General features: G+C 35.9%; 1 protein-coding gene across 1 annotated transcript in view; it reads right to left on the bottom strand.

The window, feature by feature from the left end:
- Nucleotides 1-417: 417 nt before the first annotated feature.
- Nucleotides 418-18,042, bottom strand: part of ADGB (androglobin) — an 85,433-nt gene continuing 67,808 nt past the window's right edge. Inside the window, exons 26-33 of the mRNA XM_062489002.1 lie at nt 17,028-17,224; nt 15,745-15,856; nt 9,013-9,122; nt 7,537-7,692; nt 5,592-5,700; nt 3,470-3,557; nt 2,175-2,358; nt 418-582 (exon numbers count right to left, since the gene is read on the bottom strand). Coding sequence (XP_062344986.1) covers nt 418-582; nt 2,175-2,358; nt 3,470-3,557; nt 5,592-5,700; nt 7,537-7,692; nt 9,013-9,122; nt 15,745-15,856; nt 17,028-17,224 — 1,121 coding nt within the window. The remainder of the gene's footprint in view (nt 583-2,174; nt 2,359-3,469; nt 3,558-5,591; nt 5,701-7,536; nt 7,693-9,012; nt 9,123-15,744; nt 15,857-17,027; nt 17,225-18,042) is intronic.

The following is an 18,042-nucleotide window of genomic DNA, read 5'->3' as shown; positions in this document are numbered from 1 at the left end:
TCCACTTGAGCCACATCAAATGACTTTCAAACATGACAGGTTACATTCAGTGTTTCAACTGTGATTCATTCTTGACTGGTTCTGTTTTGTTTGAAAAAAAAAGACAAAAGGCACTGTGATTTTGGGAGAAGAGTCTGAATGGAATATCAATTTTATTGCAAAAGTTATTCCAGTAAAACATAAAAATTTTAATAGTAGCAAGTAGTCTTGTGAGAAGCAAAATACCAAACATTTTGCTAAAAAAAACACTAGATCAATTTTTTCACTAGCAACAGGCAAAGACATAAAATGTGATACAGTTGCCAAAAATACTTGAAAATAATAAAGACTTTTTCTCACCTTCGCATATAAGCCTTCTTTCCCAGACTCTTAAATACAGTTCACAAGTGATAGCAGCTGCACTTTTTCACTAAACCTTCACTGTTTTTTCTTTTTGTCTGAATTTTTCTTCTTCCGCTCTGCTTGCAGAGCTGCTTCCTGAGCTGCCAGCTCCTCTTCTTTTCTGCGCTCAGCCTCCAGCAGCTGATTTCTGTATGCTTCCCGAATGCTGTAAACTCTGCCTCGTGCTTCATCTAAGGATGCCTAGCCAAAAACAAGCAGCAATACTGCCCTGCTCAACACATCAGTCTTGATTTCATCACAAGCAACTGCATCCTTCCTGTTCTGTTTCCCTTTGTGACTCCGTAAGTACAAGGAAAGCATCTCTCCTTTTCACATGGATGTTAATTGATTTCTCAAAGGAAACAGCTATATGTCAATCTTTTCACCATGAAGAAGAGGAAGTTCAGGAAAATCCTTAAACTTAAACTGCTGGCATAATAAGCCAGTTGTGTGAAAGGAGAATAGGACAAGACAGTAATTACCTGTCTGGATCTAGTCCCTTTTCAGTTACTGGTTTGCTTTGGAGTCTTAAACAAGTCTGTTAAAAACTAGGTGTCAGAAATGCTGGAATAGCTTAGGAGCTGTAGCCTTTTAAGATGCTAAAGGAGAGTAAATCATAATGATCTTCAGTGAGACTTGGGGAAAGTGGGACTTTGACACCTCTGAATACTTTTCCCTTTCCATTTCCATCCTAAAAAATGGGGATATCTGGAAATCTTTATATAGTTAGTTCCTTGTGGTCTACAGATGAAAGAACTGCAAAAGTGCTTATCAGCACAGTGTGCATATTCAGAAGTAAATATAATTTTAAATTAATACTGTGAAACATTTTTAATGGAAATACATTCTAGAAAGAGTTGAGGATCTACTCTTGTGAAAAATTTGCCCTTCTAATACACAATAAGTTAGGCATCTAAAATCATGGCAACATCTCAAAACCTGGACTGGCATCCTTAGTCAGCCACTGTTGGAGAACTGTGGCTGCTTGCTGACCTGTAGTTGAGTAATATAAATCAGGCTGTCTGAGAACTCGTTAAGGAGATTTTTTGAAGTAAGATTTCTGTAAATAGGCTGATTTGATAATGCTTCTTATCTAGTTTTAAGAGCTCTGAATAGTCACCAGCTGACTGATAGTTGCTATTGTATCACCACTGTAACAAATAATTTTGTTCCTGTTGATGCTCAACAGTTAAGCCAATTTGGTAGGATATTTATACCAATTTCATGTGCAGTGCATTGGCTGAGTTAATCCTCACAATGGATCCTACCTTAATGCTACCACATTTGTTATTTATAGACATGTTTTTTTTGAGGTTTAATAATCTAAATTCTTCATTTGCTGGCATCATGAATATTCCAAGAAAATTGGGTTTAAATGAGACACATTAAGAGCGACTTATCACCCTGTATAGTTTTTTTTTTAATTACTTTTCAAAAAGCTGTATACAATTCTATAACCAAAAAAATAGCCAGACTGGAGATGCTTTACCTAATAAGCATCCGGTAACACATGTCAAATGGTCTGTTTTTTGACTTATATGCATTCTTTCATGGTGATATAATAGTGTTTTTGCAGAGAGTGTACTAAGAAAGTACTAAGAATATCATGCAGTACTATTTTTACTTTAGAACTTTTAGTTTTAACCTTTTAGCAAAGTGAAATTTGAAGTTTGTTCATTGCTTCTAATCACTAATACTGAATACAAAACTTTTGGTAATGGTTTATCAGGATATTCAGACTTTTGGCACTTATCACAGCAGTAGTTAATTGGAAAGTAATCTTGAAAACATACCTGCAGGTTCTCATACATTTCAAGTATATTTTGCTTCAATAAAATTCTGTCATTTTCTTCTTTTTGTTTTTGTTTCAAAGCCAGCATGCGAAGTTGCCTAAAATGGTTGATTTTTTCTTCTTGATGTAACTGTTGCTGCTGAATGATAGACTCATTTCTCAGCACAGATTCAGACATTGTTTTTCTGAAAGCAATACAAAACAGATATTTGTCTCATATCAAATGCAGTTTTGGTTGTTGTCTATTTTGCTTAACATCTATATGCAGGTATTTGGCTTATATTTGACATCATCATCATCATCATCATCATCATCATCATATGGTTCAATATGGTTAAGAAGTCACTTCTCCTCTGCTTCTATATAAAACCAGTAAAAAAATACATTCCTGAGGCCAGGTCTTCTTATACTTGAGTGTCTATTCTAAAACTATTTGTAAAATCATGCTCACCTTATAGCATACGAAACATTCCTACATGTGACAGTTATAATTTGCAAGAAATATATTTTCAGAAGTTTATGATACTATAATTCGGCATTGAGATAATTGCAATTTATCTTCTGGGGTTTTTTTCTATTTTTTTTTTTAACTTTTGTTATAATGGTAGGTAAGTGGATAATATGCTTCTATATTTTGTCCTAAATGACTAGTGTAAATATCAAGGATATGAAGACAAATTAAATGCTTACAAGATTCATGTTCGTGGAAAGTATTTTGAGCATTTTTTCAACATTTTTAAAGTCATTTGAAGATCAGTGAAATGCAAAAATGCCATACTGAATACAAATGGACTTAACAATGAAGTGGGTTCTAATTGCAGCACAGCAAATAAGGAGGTGCATGTAAATTAGCTCAACAAGTTCATGTCAATACTTGTAATAAAGCAAATAGTTCTTTTGAATAATAAATATAATTATTACAATTATTTCAGCTATTAACAATTATTAACTGAACTGCATTTGTTAAATACGTTCTTTTAAACCATCATATCATCCTGACAAATTTCTTGTGACCCTGGGATTGGCTCAGTTGGTTGGAGTGTGACACTTATAACACTAAGCTTGTGGGATCAATCCCTGTATGAGCTATTCACTTAAGAGTAGGACTTGATGGTCCTTGAGGGTCCCTCCCAACTCAGAATACCCTGTGATCGGCAAATACGTGCTCCCTTCAAGAATGCTTAAATAAGATATTCGCCTGAATGCTCATTTTCTTCAAATGTTTATGTCAGGTACTCATTACATGCAGTGCAGTGATTCAATGCCTATGACGTTTATTATGTTAGGGCACTTTACCTTGTGTAAGGACTAAGGTCTATAAGCTCCCATTTTTTTTGCTGTGTTTTTAATCTTGAGTCAATACCTGTTTGTGGTGCTTGCTTTCCTGTGGTAAGAAAGTATAAAACAAAACAGGTTAAACTGGCTATTTGGTCATGCTAGGGAGCTCCACCTAAATTCTTATATAATTTTTTCTTCCTTTGGCTCAGCAAAATACATTATAAAATGTGAATATGGCCTGGAGAGGCTATCATATTTCTGCCCTTTTATTTCCAACACTTAGTATAGAATCAAAAATGAAGCATTTAGAATGAAGATAATATGTGTATTTTAGCTAAATCTCCTCTACTCAAGAAAGTTAGTAAATCTAAGCAAGAATATTGAATTTGAAGTGCCTAAAAGAGATGAAAGCAACTTCTGGGTATCATATGCTTTTGTTTAAAAAAATAAATAAAAATCTCATTCTCCAATCCTGGCTGTAGTTTAAAAAAATTACATTCCCTTTTGGGGAGAATATTTAATTTAAGAAATAACTGTTTAAACAGAAAACATGACAGATTATACTGGTATTCTGAAATCTTAAAACTTCTTTAACCACATGGATAATAACTATGCCATGTTTTATTGTAGCATCCTTGCAATACAGTGACACATCTGATATTAAGCACGGCACTGGGCTGAGCAGCTTTGTCATTATTCCTCTGCTTCCTTCTTTCAATTTATCTTGATGTACTGAAAAAACTTGCGAAATTCGATGAGATTTAATGATGACTGCACTAATTTTCTTTTATAAAAACTCTTTAATTACCTTACTTATAGCAGTAACCAATTGAAATACGTTAAAAATATTGCTGGACGTTTCTTTTGAGGAATAGGAAGAGGTTTCTGAGCACTAAAATAATTGCTGTTTATATATTTACTGTCTATACATAGACAAATATACCAGCCTTCTCTGCTGATCTCAAAGGGTGACTTGGATCTTTGGAAGTGCCTTAGACACTGGCCATTAGAACAGTATTCTCCAGAATATAAAAATACTCATTAAGATATTGCATATTTCAGAAAAGTTCAATTCCATCACTGCCAAATGCTGCACTCTGTGAAATAGAACCACAGCTTAAAAGCCCTTGGAGTGTCACTCTTTGCTTCCTAACATCATATATCCCACTCTAAATGCTTAGTTTAGAACAAAGCTTTAGGTGGACAATCATTAATTTTGAACCCGTTCAGCCAGTAACTTAGAGGAAACAATACTGTTTCAAGTAACTAATGCTGTGTTAAAGGCATTAGGTGAAGATTAATTCTACTTTAAGTTCTGAACCTTTCCTGTGAAGATTATTTACTGGGACTGAAAAATAATAATCTATAGAAAAGTACTGGTCACAGGTTCTAGTTCCATGCGCGAGTCATGATCAGATATTGTCACAATTAGACTGGGAAATATTCTTTCAGTCTTGTGATGGCCTGATTTCAACATATTCACAGAAGGAAAAAAACCCCAACAAACAGCTTGAAGTCTTGTTTCCCAGTTCAGGTTTTCATCAGAGTACAGAAATTGGCAGAGAATACACATGAAGAATCCATAGAAATTGTAATCACTAAATAAAATCAGACACCACTTATGGAAGCTTCCAGGAAACTGACACTTCTCAGTATGCTCTTTTTGACACTTCACTTCCAGAGCACTCTCCATGAACAGTTTCCATGAACATGAACATAAAGGGAATGCACTTTAGGTGTATTAGTCTCTTAGTGGCATGCTATTTTAGCTGCTAAACTCTTTTTTAGCATTTCTACACTAATGAACTCTGGTAACTGGAATTGAGGGAGAAGATATTTTCCACTAAACTTCCAAAAATTTCAGATTAATTTAGAATTATAATTCTAGTACAGAAAGGCTTCATAAAGTTTTCTTAAATGTAACTTGGCAGCCTCCAAGAACTGTGAGGCTGTATCTGTGTCTGGAAATAGAGTAATGAAACAATTAAAATAAAGAGGGGATAGAGAGCAAGTCTGCCATTGCACATTTGGACACATTTATCAGAGCTGATCTATCCATCTACTACCTATATTTAATGCAGAAGTCTTTCCTAAGGAGTGGAGCATGTGGAACAGAAGACACAGAAAGTTATACCCTTACCTGTTTCTCCTGAACTAGGTGTTAAGTCAGCAGTCTCAGCCCCAGCTATAGGTTCCTCTGAATCTCTCACAGAATACTTATTAATAAAACGCACACGTTCCTGAAAAGCCTACAGATCAAAGTTTTATAATCCAGAAAACAAAACTTTTACTGCATATTTTAAATCTCAAAGAATTTTAAAAAGTAGGATTCTATAAGTCTTCAACAAGACTTAACATCAGGGTGCAGTGTGCAAGTCTGTCTGGTGCTAGAATCAGAAAAGATGCCAGGATTCCACTGAATCAGTCCTGAGATGTTGCACACTTACACTAAAGATGACCATCCAATAAAATACTGGGAAATCACTGATCTCTGGGCAGTTTAAAATAGTATTTGGATTAAAAGTAAAACAACAGCTGTATACCTGAAAGTATGGCTAATGCACTTCCTTAGGAGCATCCTTTCATCCTAGGAGCTCCCATGGCCCCATGATTTAGACTTCCTCTTGAAAAATGAGACCTTTGGGTGCAAACCCTTCCAGACTCAATTTTGATGCCGAAACCAGACATCAGCACTTCTGTCTTTTCAGAAGGCAACTTTGACTCACTTGACATTCTCGTAAAGGCTGTCATTGCCAGAATGGACAGAGAAACCCTTTGGCTTTTGGTCAGCCTGGAGTCAGGCACTCAATTTCCTAAGTCAGAGGGTGTGATCCCTGGAATAGGCAGACATTGAGTCAGGGTTGTCAAGAAGAAAGGAGAGGAGAAGCTACTTAATTTGGATAGCATTCCCCCAATTTAGACCTTGTTTTAGCATAATCTCTTGCTGCAGTTTTCTTAATGACAGCTGTTTAAAAATAATGTCACAAATGTAAGTGGCTTCAAAAATGGAACCCTGTAGTTGCAATTCAGTTGATTTTCTGATTAAAGAAAGGTAACAGTGATAGAACCACATTCTGAAGAGTCTTTACATATCAAAGGGGATTCATTTCTAGCTAATTTTTAGGAGGCTGTACTTGCATTTGCAGTCTGAGCACAACCAATCAAAGATGCAGAGTGGCACTTCTCCTTAGTTCAGAATTTAATAGAGTAGTGTCAGGAAAAGTTTTGAGCTTTGAACATACTGGAAAGAACTGAGAAAATCAGAGTGTAATTGGGAAGACTCAAGTCTGAGGTTCATTTCTGGAAGGAAATATAAAAAATCCCACATTTCTAAGCTGGGGATTCTGGCTGAATATCCCTTAATGGGCAATGGTATTGGTGGTGATAGGGAATGACTGTCAGGTGAGTTTGAAGACTGTATTTTGTTCTTTCATTTTTATTTGGTAATGATGCTTCCAATGCTGAATTAGCACTGCACTTTTTGCTTTGTTAGAAAGAACATGTACTATTTTTCCATCTCAGGCATATGTCATGTCTATAGCACCCAGATGCACCTGGCAACTAGATCAGTATTGCTTCTCCAAAACAGTGAATTCTTACTGAGCATGTTACAGGCTCATGGGTATCCTGAAATGCAGACTGAATTTGGAATACTGGCTGCAAGAGATAATTTGAGTACTGATATGACCAGGTGCCAGTTCTTCAGGAGAAATAATCTTTTGGCATGTTTATAGCAGTATATTTCTCGACAGAATCTGTTTATGCTAACCATTACACTTGTCACAAGCAGCAGCTTTGCACATGTGTAAAAGTAGTGGGCTTTCTAAGGAGAAACTTTTTTATGTTTTGTGAAGTAGAATCTAAAGTCTCAATGATCTACAGAAGCCTGAAGTAGATGATCTGGATTCCCACCCAGAATTCAGGCACATAATCACTTTTAATTCTTTAAACAGTAAATTTCCTGTCTTCCAGAGGGGTGAAGGGGACAGTCCTATGAAGGCAGGTTTCTGTTGTGGCAGCTCTACCATTACAACTTCTGGAACTTGTGAATAAACATCAGTGCAGAGATAGCACTCTGATATTACCTTGACAGCTCTCCCTGGCTCTGCAGATTCCCATGATTCTTTCATGGCTCTGATCTCATCTACTCGCCGGGTGTCTTTCTTCACCTCCAAAAAGTTTGCCTCTTTCTGTTCACTAACTATGCGTAAAATCGAGTAGGGTGTGTTTGGATCTCGTGGCTGAAAGTATCATATACATAATGTAATCACTGGTATACACCTATTACCACTCTTTAGAATTATGTTTTTGTATACTGGTAATTTTTCTGACTGATATACATTGTACATTGACAGGCTTTGATATGCATTATGACACAAATAGTCTGCCAAAGGAAAGAAAGATACTTTGCAATGTCTGGAAGCTCTTTGTAGTGTTTTGTTTACATGTTCTCCCCCACCTCCATGCAGCATGCTCCACACTCACAGTTCTTCTGAACAGTTTGTCTGAACAATATTGTTTTGTGTGATTTTTCATGAAATTGCTTCATGTCCCTGCCAAACTTCCCTTCCCTTCCCTTCCCTTCCCTTCCCTTCCCTTCCCTTCCCTTCCCTTCCCTTCCCTTCCCTTCCCTTCCCTTCCCTTCCCTTCCCTTCCCTTCCCTTCCCTTCCCTTCCCTTCCCTTCCCTTCCCTTCCCTTCCCTTCCCTTCCCTTCCCTTCCCTTCCCTTCCCTTCCCTCTTCCACCTTTCCCCCTCTTCCACCTTTCCCCCGCTTTCCCCTTTCCTTTCTCCTTTCCTTTCTCACAGGGAAATCTGCTGTGCAGCAAAGTTAGTCAACTAAAAAAATCAGTAGACATTTCATGAAAACTTCAATGGTTCTTTCCTTAAATTACATACCACGAGGCAGCAAAAATCCCAGCAAAGGCAAAGCTATTAAACAAGGAGCTGTCAGTTCTTTCACTGCTTTCCATTAATCCATTTGCAACCAATAATGTCAATTATTCCTTTTAAGGCATAAAGGCTGGCAACAGCTTTTCCAACAGCCACAGAACACTCAGATGATCCACCCCAGGGGATAAAAACTTTCAAGTAGGCAAATACATACCAATTTTTCTGCCACTGCATGTCTGCATGCTAATGACAATTGTGATATAGGAGACAGGAACTGACTACAGTGGAAAGACCTATTTCATCTCCCTAGGAACCCATGGAAACCACTACAGTGAGGGATTAATGGGACACAAATATGGAATTTAGTAAGCCTTCAGCAGAGACAGAAACTACATAACAAAAGAAACAACCAATTGTTCCTTCATACATAAAGTTGTCCCTTTATAAATAAACAAACAAATGAGAAAATTGTATCTCTAAATCCAGGATGCACATCTTTTATATTCAATCTTTCTCAGGCATTAAGCTAAAAAGGTGGGAAAGCAGGATATATAAAAATACAAGGGACATTAGATGTCCAAGCAGTACTGATCTGCAGACTTGAGAATATCTCTATATTCAGTACAGGAATGGCACATTCAACAAATCAAGGCTTTTGCTTTGTTCTCACCTGAGATTCAAGTGATGCTCTTTCTTTCTGAAACTTCTCTTTTTCTGTCTTCTCAAATGCTTTATCTTTTGATCTTCTGGTTGATTGAGGAATATTTGCCATCTTTTTTACTTGGAAAGAAGTGATAGTTAGGGGAAATCTGTGCTCCTCATCCTTTCCCCTGTATATTACTCAGATGTAGTTATAATGCATTGTGAATCCATAAATATAGTTCCCATATAAAACCCAGGGTGGAATAACAGCAAAAAACAGCCATACAGAGAGAAAGGAAAGCCAGTTAATTAGTTGACACTGTCAAGTATTTCCAAGAAAGAATATGAGGACCAAACTCCTTTTAAAAATACACTTACAAGGTTAACACGTTGTGACAGCTGTATTTGTCCTCAATAGCACTTTACCCAGGGCTTAACTGAGAGTTTTCCAGGGTGTCTGCCAGCAGACACTGCATTGCTGCTTTGTTTATGGGTCAGTATAAAGACTGCAATGCACAGAATCACAGCCTGACTCTAACTTCCCTTGTACAGTCTCATACAATCTCTGTCAGTGTTTGTTATGCACCAGGAAGGTAAGAAGCTCAGAACAGGTAAAGTAAATGGTCTCATTAATTCACATCCTAAGACTGTTTAGAACAGAGAATGTAGATACACCCCACAAAAATGCAAGGAAGTTAAGACAAAGAAACATGTTTGAGACTCAATGCATATTTAAGAAAGGCAAAATTGTCATTGTCAGCGCTATCTGAGAATATTTTAGATTAATTATATTATCAGTACATAGCATACTATATGTTTGAATTAATGATACTGACAATTGATATTTGCAACACTTATTTTGCAATGTCTTAGCTGGTGAGAGCTGTAAACAAGACTTCCCATGTCATATTCTTTTAAAAATAAATTAATAAATAAAGCATGTAATAGCATGTAACTTTAAGAGCAAAAAGAATGTGTCAGTAGAAACAACAAGGGATGAATCCAGATCACTATGAGGAAGATTAAAAACCTGAGTCTGATATGTCCATTTCCTTCCACCTTCCTACTGCCTGAAACATTGAGACAAGTGCTGAAAATCTAGATTCAGCCAATACAGTAAAACAGAGGACTTCTCTCAGAAGAACTTTGATATGAGCGACTGTTTCACAGTCTGATGATAATAATAAGATACCTTTCACTTAATGCTTTTAAGGTAAGAGATCTTTCACTTAGTGCTTTTCCAATTTCTTTCCATTGAGGACAAATCACTGTACTGCACAATTATCAAGCTTTGGATGAGATCTCTAATATAATGGCTATTATATATGTATATATTATGGATATATATATACATGGATATTTAAAGTTGTAAATATTAATGATATAGAAACATATTTATAACTCATATATAGCTCCACATACAAATATATTTTATGTGTATATAACTGTATTACATCATACATTGTGTATGTGTTTATCTAGAAATGGTACTATTTGTATCTCCTTGTGCTACTTAAAAAATGTCCAGTGACACCAAAGTGTAAAGCTTAAATTGATTCAGTGCTGCTAAGGCATATAGTAATGAATGAAAGCAAAAATTAAAGTGGTCTCCACAAATATTGAGTATACAAAAACAACTCCACAGGAAATGCAAATATAAAAGAGTGATGACATAATTCAAAGTTATAAAATTATGACATAAATGGCTTTCCCTTTAATTTCACATTATCATTACATACTAGCACCATAAATCAGGCTGGTGTACATGTATTATTCAAGGAATTATTAATTTTTAGAGATAAATTATGAATTATTTACACAAACACTCAAGAGACATTCAGTGCAGTTAGCTAAGTGATCCCAGACAAAGATTTTCTATGTCATGGGATACTACAAGCTTTGTCTGGTTTCTTGAAATGTTTTGTGACTCCAAGTTATAACATTTTGATGCACTGGACTTATAGCATACCCTGCTAAGTTAGTAAAGAACAAGCAAGCGTAAGAAATGACAGGGCTAGAATGAGGTAACCTACTTTAACTCCAGATATGAAGGCATCGGGCAAGATTAAGTTGAGATCTCCAAGCTCTCCCATGTGCTGTGCCACCCAGGTTCCCCCAGCCCTTCCCCCTCCCTCAGCAGAGTAAGCAGTATCCTCAGTTTGGGGATCCACCTTCAGGTCATTGCCTGGAGGGGGCAATGACTGCATTTTGGCATGCTGCCCACTCTGATTCATAGGGAGATGTGAGTAGCAACTTAGGGCTTTTTTAAGGGCAAAACCAGGCAAATGCTTTGTATGGGATATGATAAGAAAGGCAGGCAGATGATACAAAAAGTAAAAGGCCATTCCAGCTCACAGCTTATACATCAATCATAACAAAGTCTCAGTGGCAGTTTTTATATCTGTGTGGCACCAAGAAAAACTTGGGCATCACACAGGCTGACAGTAAGGACACACAGCTCACAGTAACTTTAAAATTAGGTTCTCTACTGCTTTTCAATTATTTATACAGAAATTCATTTAGTCTAATGCCAAATGGGACCAAAGCGATCATCCAGTCTGATGTCCTATCTATGACAAGTTAAACAACTGCACCAAATGATTCCTTGCTGCAACTTAGCTTTAGATTGAGAAACATCAATTGTAGATTTTAGGCAAGACAGATAACTACTCCTAATTTATGAAATTAAAATTACAGAGAATTTATCTTATTCATAGGCATAATACAGAGAAGTCTTTTGAAGCTTTCCTCGAGAAAATATCATGCTTCTGCTAGTTGAAATAGGCTCTGAGCATTTAGTGGGTTTATACAGTAGCTGGTAGTAAAGACTGTTAGTTGCCCCATGAGGGACTTTCAGATTTCATGAAGAAAAGATTGAGAAGTTCAGATGTTGCTTTTTCCATCTTTGACTGGACCCTCAGAAGGATTCTTGACAGATGGCAATGTCAAAAGTCTTTCCAAAGCTGGGCTTGCCCAGACACTAAAGTTACAAAAAAGTACACCAGGATAGAAGCAAACCAATAATCTGGTTGCAGTAGTAGTGTGGGGTTAGAGTGTGGTTTAGAGATCTACAGCACCATCATGTATCCTCTGTGGAGTATTTGTTCACTGAATACCAGGCAAATGATTAATCACTACTGACAGGCAAGCTGGGAAAGAGAGAGAGACATCTGAACATCCTGTTAAACATCCCATGGAATCTTCTCTTTGGCACAAGCCAGCAAGCTCTCCTGTGGGAAAATAAAACCTGTGGGGAGAAACTTTCACTGCTCTGGAGGATCAAAAGGAATAATCCACAGCATATTGCCTGTCCTGCTTTTTCAAACTTGCCTCTACTGCCTGGGCTGGGCACTCTATCTTCTGCTTTCCCAGTTGCATAGACAGCCCTCTATCACCAACAGCTTACACTCCTAAGTTAATTTAAGGCAATATGTAAAATACATGCTGCAGACAGCATTCAGTACACAGTGATGATTCAGCTCAGGGCTGTGACAGTTGCACAATAAAACTTATGATCTTACTACTAAGAAAAATAAAACCAAAGAACCCAAAAACATAATAGCTGAAAATCCTATATACAAAATGAATCTTAAAATAATTTTGTTCACACAGTCAAGCAACTGAAAATGGTACTAGCATTTGCAAGATTGCCTGCTTATTGTTCCCCTTTTACACAAGAATTATGATCTTGAGCTTACATTTTTAAAAGTATTTTTCCATTGAAGACTTGCTCCATAACAGTTCTCAGAAGAAGGAGACAAAAAACTCCAAATACAGAAGAAGAAAGAGAGAAAAGAGTGAAGACAGTGTAAATAAAGTATGTGGAACTTCCTAATTTCTGGGTACTTATGTTTTCCTACCTAATGCCTTTTTAATGTTTTGTTTGCACAGTGGGCTCTTTGATGAAACAGTTAATGAGATTTCATATATAATAAATATGACTAAGTATTATTCACAAAGTAACTTTTGCTAACACAGTTCTTTTACAAGAACAAACATCAACAAATACAAAGTTCTCATAGCATCTATATAGTAGAGAATTTACTTTCTTCAAAAATGTTCTAAATAAGTTTAGAACAAATAATAATTTATAATACTGATGAATATCAATAGTATAACTAGCATGGGTCTTCATTTTAAGGGAGACTAGTTTAAAAGATTTTAGTAGATCTTAAAACGAAGTTGGAATACGCTTTTGCCATGATGAATTAGCTTTAATACATAATTAACTCCAGATGGCACTGTTGGCTTGCATGAAAAAGGGATACTTGAAAAAGGAGAAATTTTTTTCAGTAGTTTTCACCTTGCTCACTGCAGCATTCTTAAAAATCACATGGTGAAACAATACGTTTTTTGTTATGCACCAACATTATTATTAATTTTGTGTCTCACTACTTGTGTCAGCAGTTTTAAATGGTAAAGGTCAGTTTTCAAACTCATTTAAGACTAGTTCACAATCAGAAAAAGTAATAAATGTTTGGGCTTTCCCCCAAAAGTAAGCAAGTCAGCATTTCAGATAAATATTGCTGTTAATGAGGGTACATAAATAAACACTAAGTATTAAATGAGTATTGGTGTTTAAACTTTTTGATATAAGTTGTGTTTAAACTCTGTTGGTGGCCTAGACAATCCTGTTGGTATCCTTGTATAAAGAGAAACACTCAGTTAATAAGAACTATAAAATGGATTTGGGTTACTTTGAAAGGCAGCATTTATGAGAGGGCACAAAAATTACACCATTTAAAAATAATCCCAAGAAAAAAAGTGCTTGTTATCACTGACTGTAGCTTATATATGTTTGACTGCAAATGAGCATCAATTAGCATGGAGAAGGGGAGCTGTGAACTGGAATACTGCTACCTTGAATTCAACACGAGAACACCCGTGACATAGACAAGATTCAGTGATATGAGCTGAGAACTAGTGAACAAATTTAAGAGATTAAGTGACCTCCTTTGACCTGCAGTTTCACAGACCACAGTAAATCTGTATAAAAGGACATTGTCAAGTGCAAGCTGTCACTATGTAGCCAGCTCAGAAGGGTAAGAGGATGTAATAGGATGTCTATTGTAAGAAGCAGTCTAATAGGGAAAATTAAGAGAATGAATGGAATCATCTAGGAAGAAAAGATGCTATTTTGAAGAACACAAAAAATACAAGCAGGTGAAATCACTAAAAGAGCTGTGTACAAGCCTGTATGCCTACATGACATAGCTCCTCAAATGCCAGTAAAACTGACTAGAGACTACAGTAAATCAAGAAGATATATATTATTAAAGTTGTGTAATAATAACTGAAGAAATACAAAAAACCTCTCTAATATTTAACACATACCAAACCCAAGAAATTAAATATCCATCAGCAATTACCGGTGCTGAATCTAAACTCAGTCCACAGTACCAGAAATTAAAAAAAAAAAAAAAAAGAAAAGAAAGAGCAGACATTTAAAAATATCTATGTAAATAGAAAAAAAAAGTGACCACTTGTCAGTAAAAACCAAACCACCCTAAATAATTTTTGGGGGGTATTTATAATTGTATGCATGTGAGGAAGCAAATAATTTCTTCTTATTGCTTCTTTTAAACATTGAGTTATAGAACTTCAATGTTAATGATACAGAAAAATTACTGAATGATGGAAAGTAATATTTTAGGTTCTGGAGGAATCTAGTTGTGAGAACACAGGAGAATCACATGCATGTGTGCATGATGTTCTCCACCAGCAGCTGGAGTAGGGCTGCAGCCTCAGAGCTTGTAGGGGATGCAGAGGCAAGCTACTGGGTACATTAGGTGTCTAAGTGTAGCTGCCAGAAGGATCTGCCTTTTTAGAAACATAAAACCTGTCTAGAGGACTTCCATTCTTTCCAGCACAAGAGGGAAAAGGAGGATGAGGCAGCTGGTGCTGTGTTAATGTTTGTGTGTGTGCTCCGAGTGTCTGTTTGAGATCTGTGTAGCTGGCAATGCGTGTTTGTGTGTGTATGTATTTATATATATATACACACACACATGCACATATACATGGTGTGTATGCACGTGTCTATGTGCACGTGCGTGGTGGGATTACATCTTCAGCCTCACAAGCACTTGGACCTTCGGAATGTGAAGTGGCAGCAGCCTTACCTCTCTCAGGCTCTTGGGTCCAGAATGATAAACTTCAACATAATTAAGACCTAAGTAATTTTGTGTCAGCGTTGCTGATAAAAGAAGAAGCAAATACAAGACATTTATCTAATTTACAGAACACTGGCTAGGATTCTAAGTACTTTTAATTTGTCTTGAGATTGGCTTTTACTGTCTCTTAAGAAGAAATGCTACAATAATTTGTAAAAACCCAAAATCTCCTGTAATTTCTTTGTCCTCTTCATGACTTAGACATACAGACCATACTTGGGAACTTTTATAGTCTTTTCTCTTGCTAAAATCTCCTAGCAGCACAGAAGCAATATGTTTCCCAAAGCAGGCCTTTTCCCCCGGTACATTTTCTTAATTTATCAGCAGGCATGTTTCTGTTCCAATTCTCTACCTAAAGCTGAGCCCTAAGAAGATGAGTCTTGCAGTGTATTCTCTGATTTCCTTATATTTTCTGAACTGAAGGTGCAGATTCATGCAATCAAGCTTCATTTCTACGAACTATGGAACAAAAAGTTTTGTTGCCTAGTTATTTCACTGAGTGAGAGAATGTTGCTTGGAGAAATATATATATATTTTTTTTAATCAGTAACATGAAACATTTGACTAAATATGTACTTATATCAACCTACCTTTGATTTCATCTTTCTGCTTTTCTTTGAGTTCCTGAACAAGCAAAGACTCACTCTCAGTAAGTGGCCAACTATCATGCAACACCAATGCCTGTATTGAATACTGGTAAGACTGTGAAAGAAAATGCAACATGCTGGAGTCATAACAATTACAGCAAGCATTCAAGTCCTGCAGGTTAGTAAAGTGTCAGCTATTGAATTCAGCAAATAAAACACATAATTAATTTACAAGCCTGCACATAACAGCATTCACAAGAAGCTTAAAAATTAATGTTAATTCCACAGATCTTATTTTAATTCCTGTAAAATTAAACAATTACTCATGTGTTTATCAAGTAAAACTAAACTGGGCTACACAATAAGGAGCTAAATTCCTGTAAGATTTCCATGTAACTTACCTATGTATGCCATGTACTAAAACAAAGACTTTTGTCTTTAAGACCGACTACAGGGCTTTGAGCCCTTGTACTAGCACTCAACAATGCCTTAGTTTGAGGTAGAGGTGACAGGGTCCATGGGCTCTTTTAACTATTGCCTAAACTGAATTGGAAACTATTATATTAAGAAATTGTTTTCCAAAATTCTAATGCCAGTTCTGAGTCAAAGGAACAACTTTGGAATTTATTTCTCAATAGGTTTTGCTTTCTTAGGTTATTTTAATTCAATTAAATTCAACTACCAAGAAAAAAAATCACAGCAGAAAAACATGTGGAGATATAAAACAACTGTTTTAGAAAGTATCCTTATTTTCTCTAAAATAGACAATACTAAATGACATCAAGTAAAACCCATTGTTTGACATTAGCCTCTGACAAACTTGGCTTGAGTAGCAGATATTATGTGTCTGTTATTAAAGCTTGCAGCTGACTGGATCTATGCAAACTATTACAGATGGCCTTTGCTAGTATCGTATTTCAAATAAAGCTCATATTGAAGCATCAAAACGTTAATTTAATTTCTGGCAATTTTTGATCTTTATGTGAAATTTATGCTATGCTTATATTGGATTTGCCAAATGAAGAACACTTAAAGACACAGTAAATCACCTTGATATTAAACCCCCTACTTATTTAGTCATTCATACATGTATATTATCCTTTTTTCATCACCTCATTCAAAAGCTACCAAAAACCTTAATTTTGGATTCCTTTTTCTTGCCCCAGGATAGGAAAGCTCCATGCACCAAAATAGGTGGTACAATAACCTGTAATTGTTAGCAATAACCTTTCACTGTTTGTTTGCTTTTATTTCTTCCCAAATCCCAGTGATTAACAAACTCTTACTTGTTGTGGACTTCCAACATTATTTTCAAAGTTTTCTGAGGATGAAGATTCATCTGTTAATATCAGTGCATGTTCCTGTAAAAGGTCTGTCTTGGAAGAAGTTTTGCTGTCCTTTGATGAATTATGACTTCCTTTTTTTAATTGACCGGTTTCCAATCCCTTCTTTGTACTATTTTGAATAATCTGTAGTTTTTTTACTGCAAGATGAAAAAAAAAGTCCAGAAATTCTACAAATTACTGGTATGAGGTAAACAGATGCCCCCAGAAAGTATCAGAAAGAATTAACATAGACATTTTTCTCATACTGGATTATACTCACAAGCTTCTAATTAAAATTATGCTTATTCCAAATACTACCCTGATTTCATTTTGCATGCAAATCACAAGTTTCTTCAAAGTAAATAATAAGAAAGTTGAGACTGTGTATATATGACTGTTGTTACTGTTTATAAAGCATATAATTTTTCCTCTCAAAGGCCATGTTTCTTTCCTGTATTAACCACCACAGCACCATGCTATACATTACAAAATATAGATAGCCTTGTGCTCCCTATGATAGATCCCTTTGTGGCTAACCAAATTTAATGAATTGTGTAAAACTGGATGAAGGGAAGAGGTGCACTGGCCACAGTTCTGTCAATGCGTACCCTCACACAAGTCTCTTATCTAATCTCTTTATGTCAACCTTAAACAAAGATCATAGCTAACCTGAGCTAAAAAAAAAAAGCCAGTCTTGAAAGGAGATATACAACTATTTGTGATCTACCCTTTATCAGTGCATATAATTGTCACCTAAGGAAGATGTTCATGTGGGAAAATGGTGAAAACCAGAATGTTCTGAAGAAGAGCTGGCACAGAAATATTAACCCATAAAATATAAATTTCTTTTCTTTTCTAATGCCATTGAAATGCATAATATTCTTTTGCCTGCATATCTACAGAGAAAGTTTAAGAGAATTCTAAAAGTTAACATCTCATAGAAAATTGAATAAGGACAAAGAATAACACCTGTGTG

This window comes from Cinclus cinclus, chromosome 3 (assembly GCF_963662255.1).
Source record: "Cinclus cinclus chromosome 3, bCinCin1.1, whole genome shotgun sequence".
Lineage (NCBI taxonomy): Eukaryota > Metazoa > Chordata > Aves > Passeriformes > Cinclidae > Cinclus > Cinclus cinclus.
This window is presented reverse-complemented; position numbering and strand designations above follow the sequence as displayed.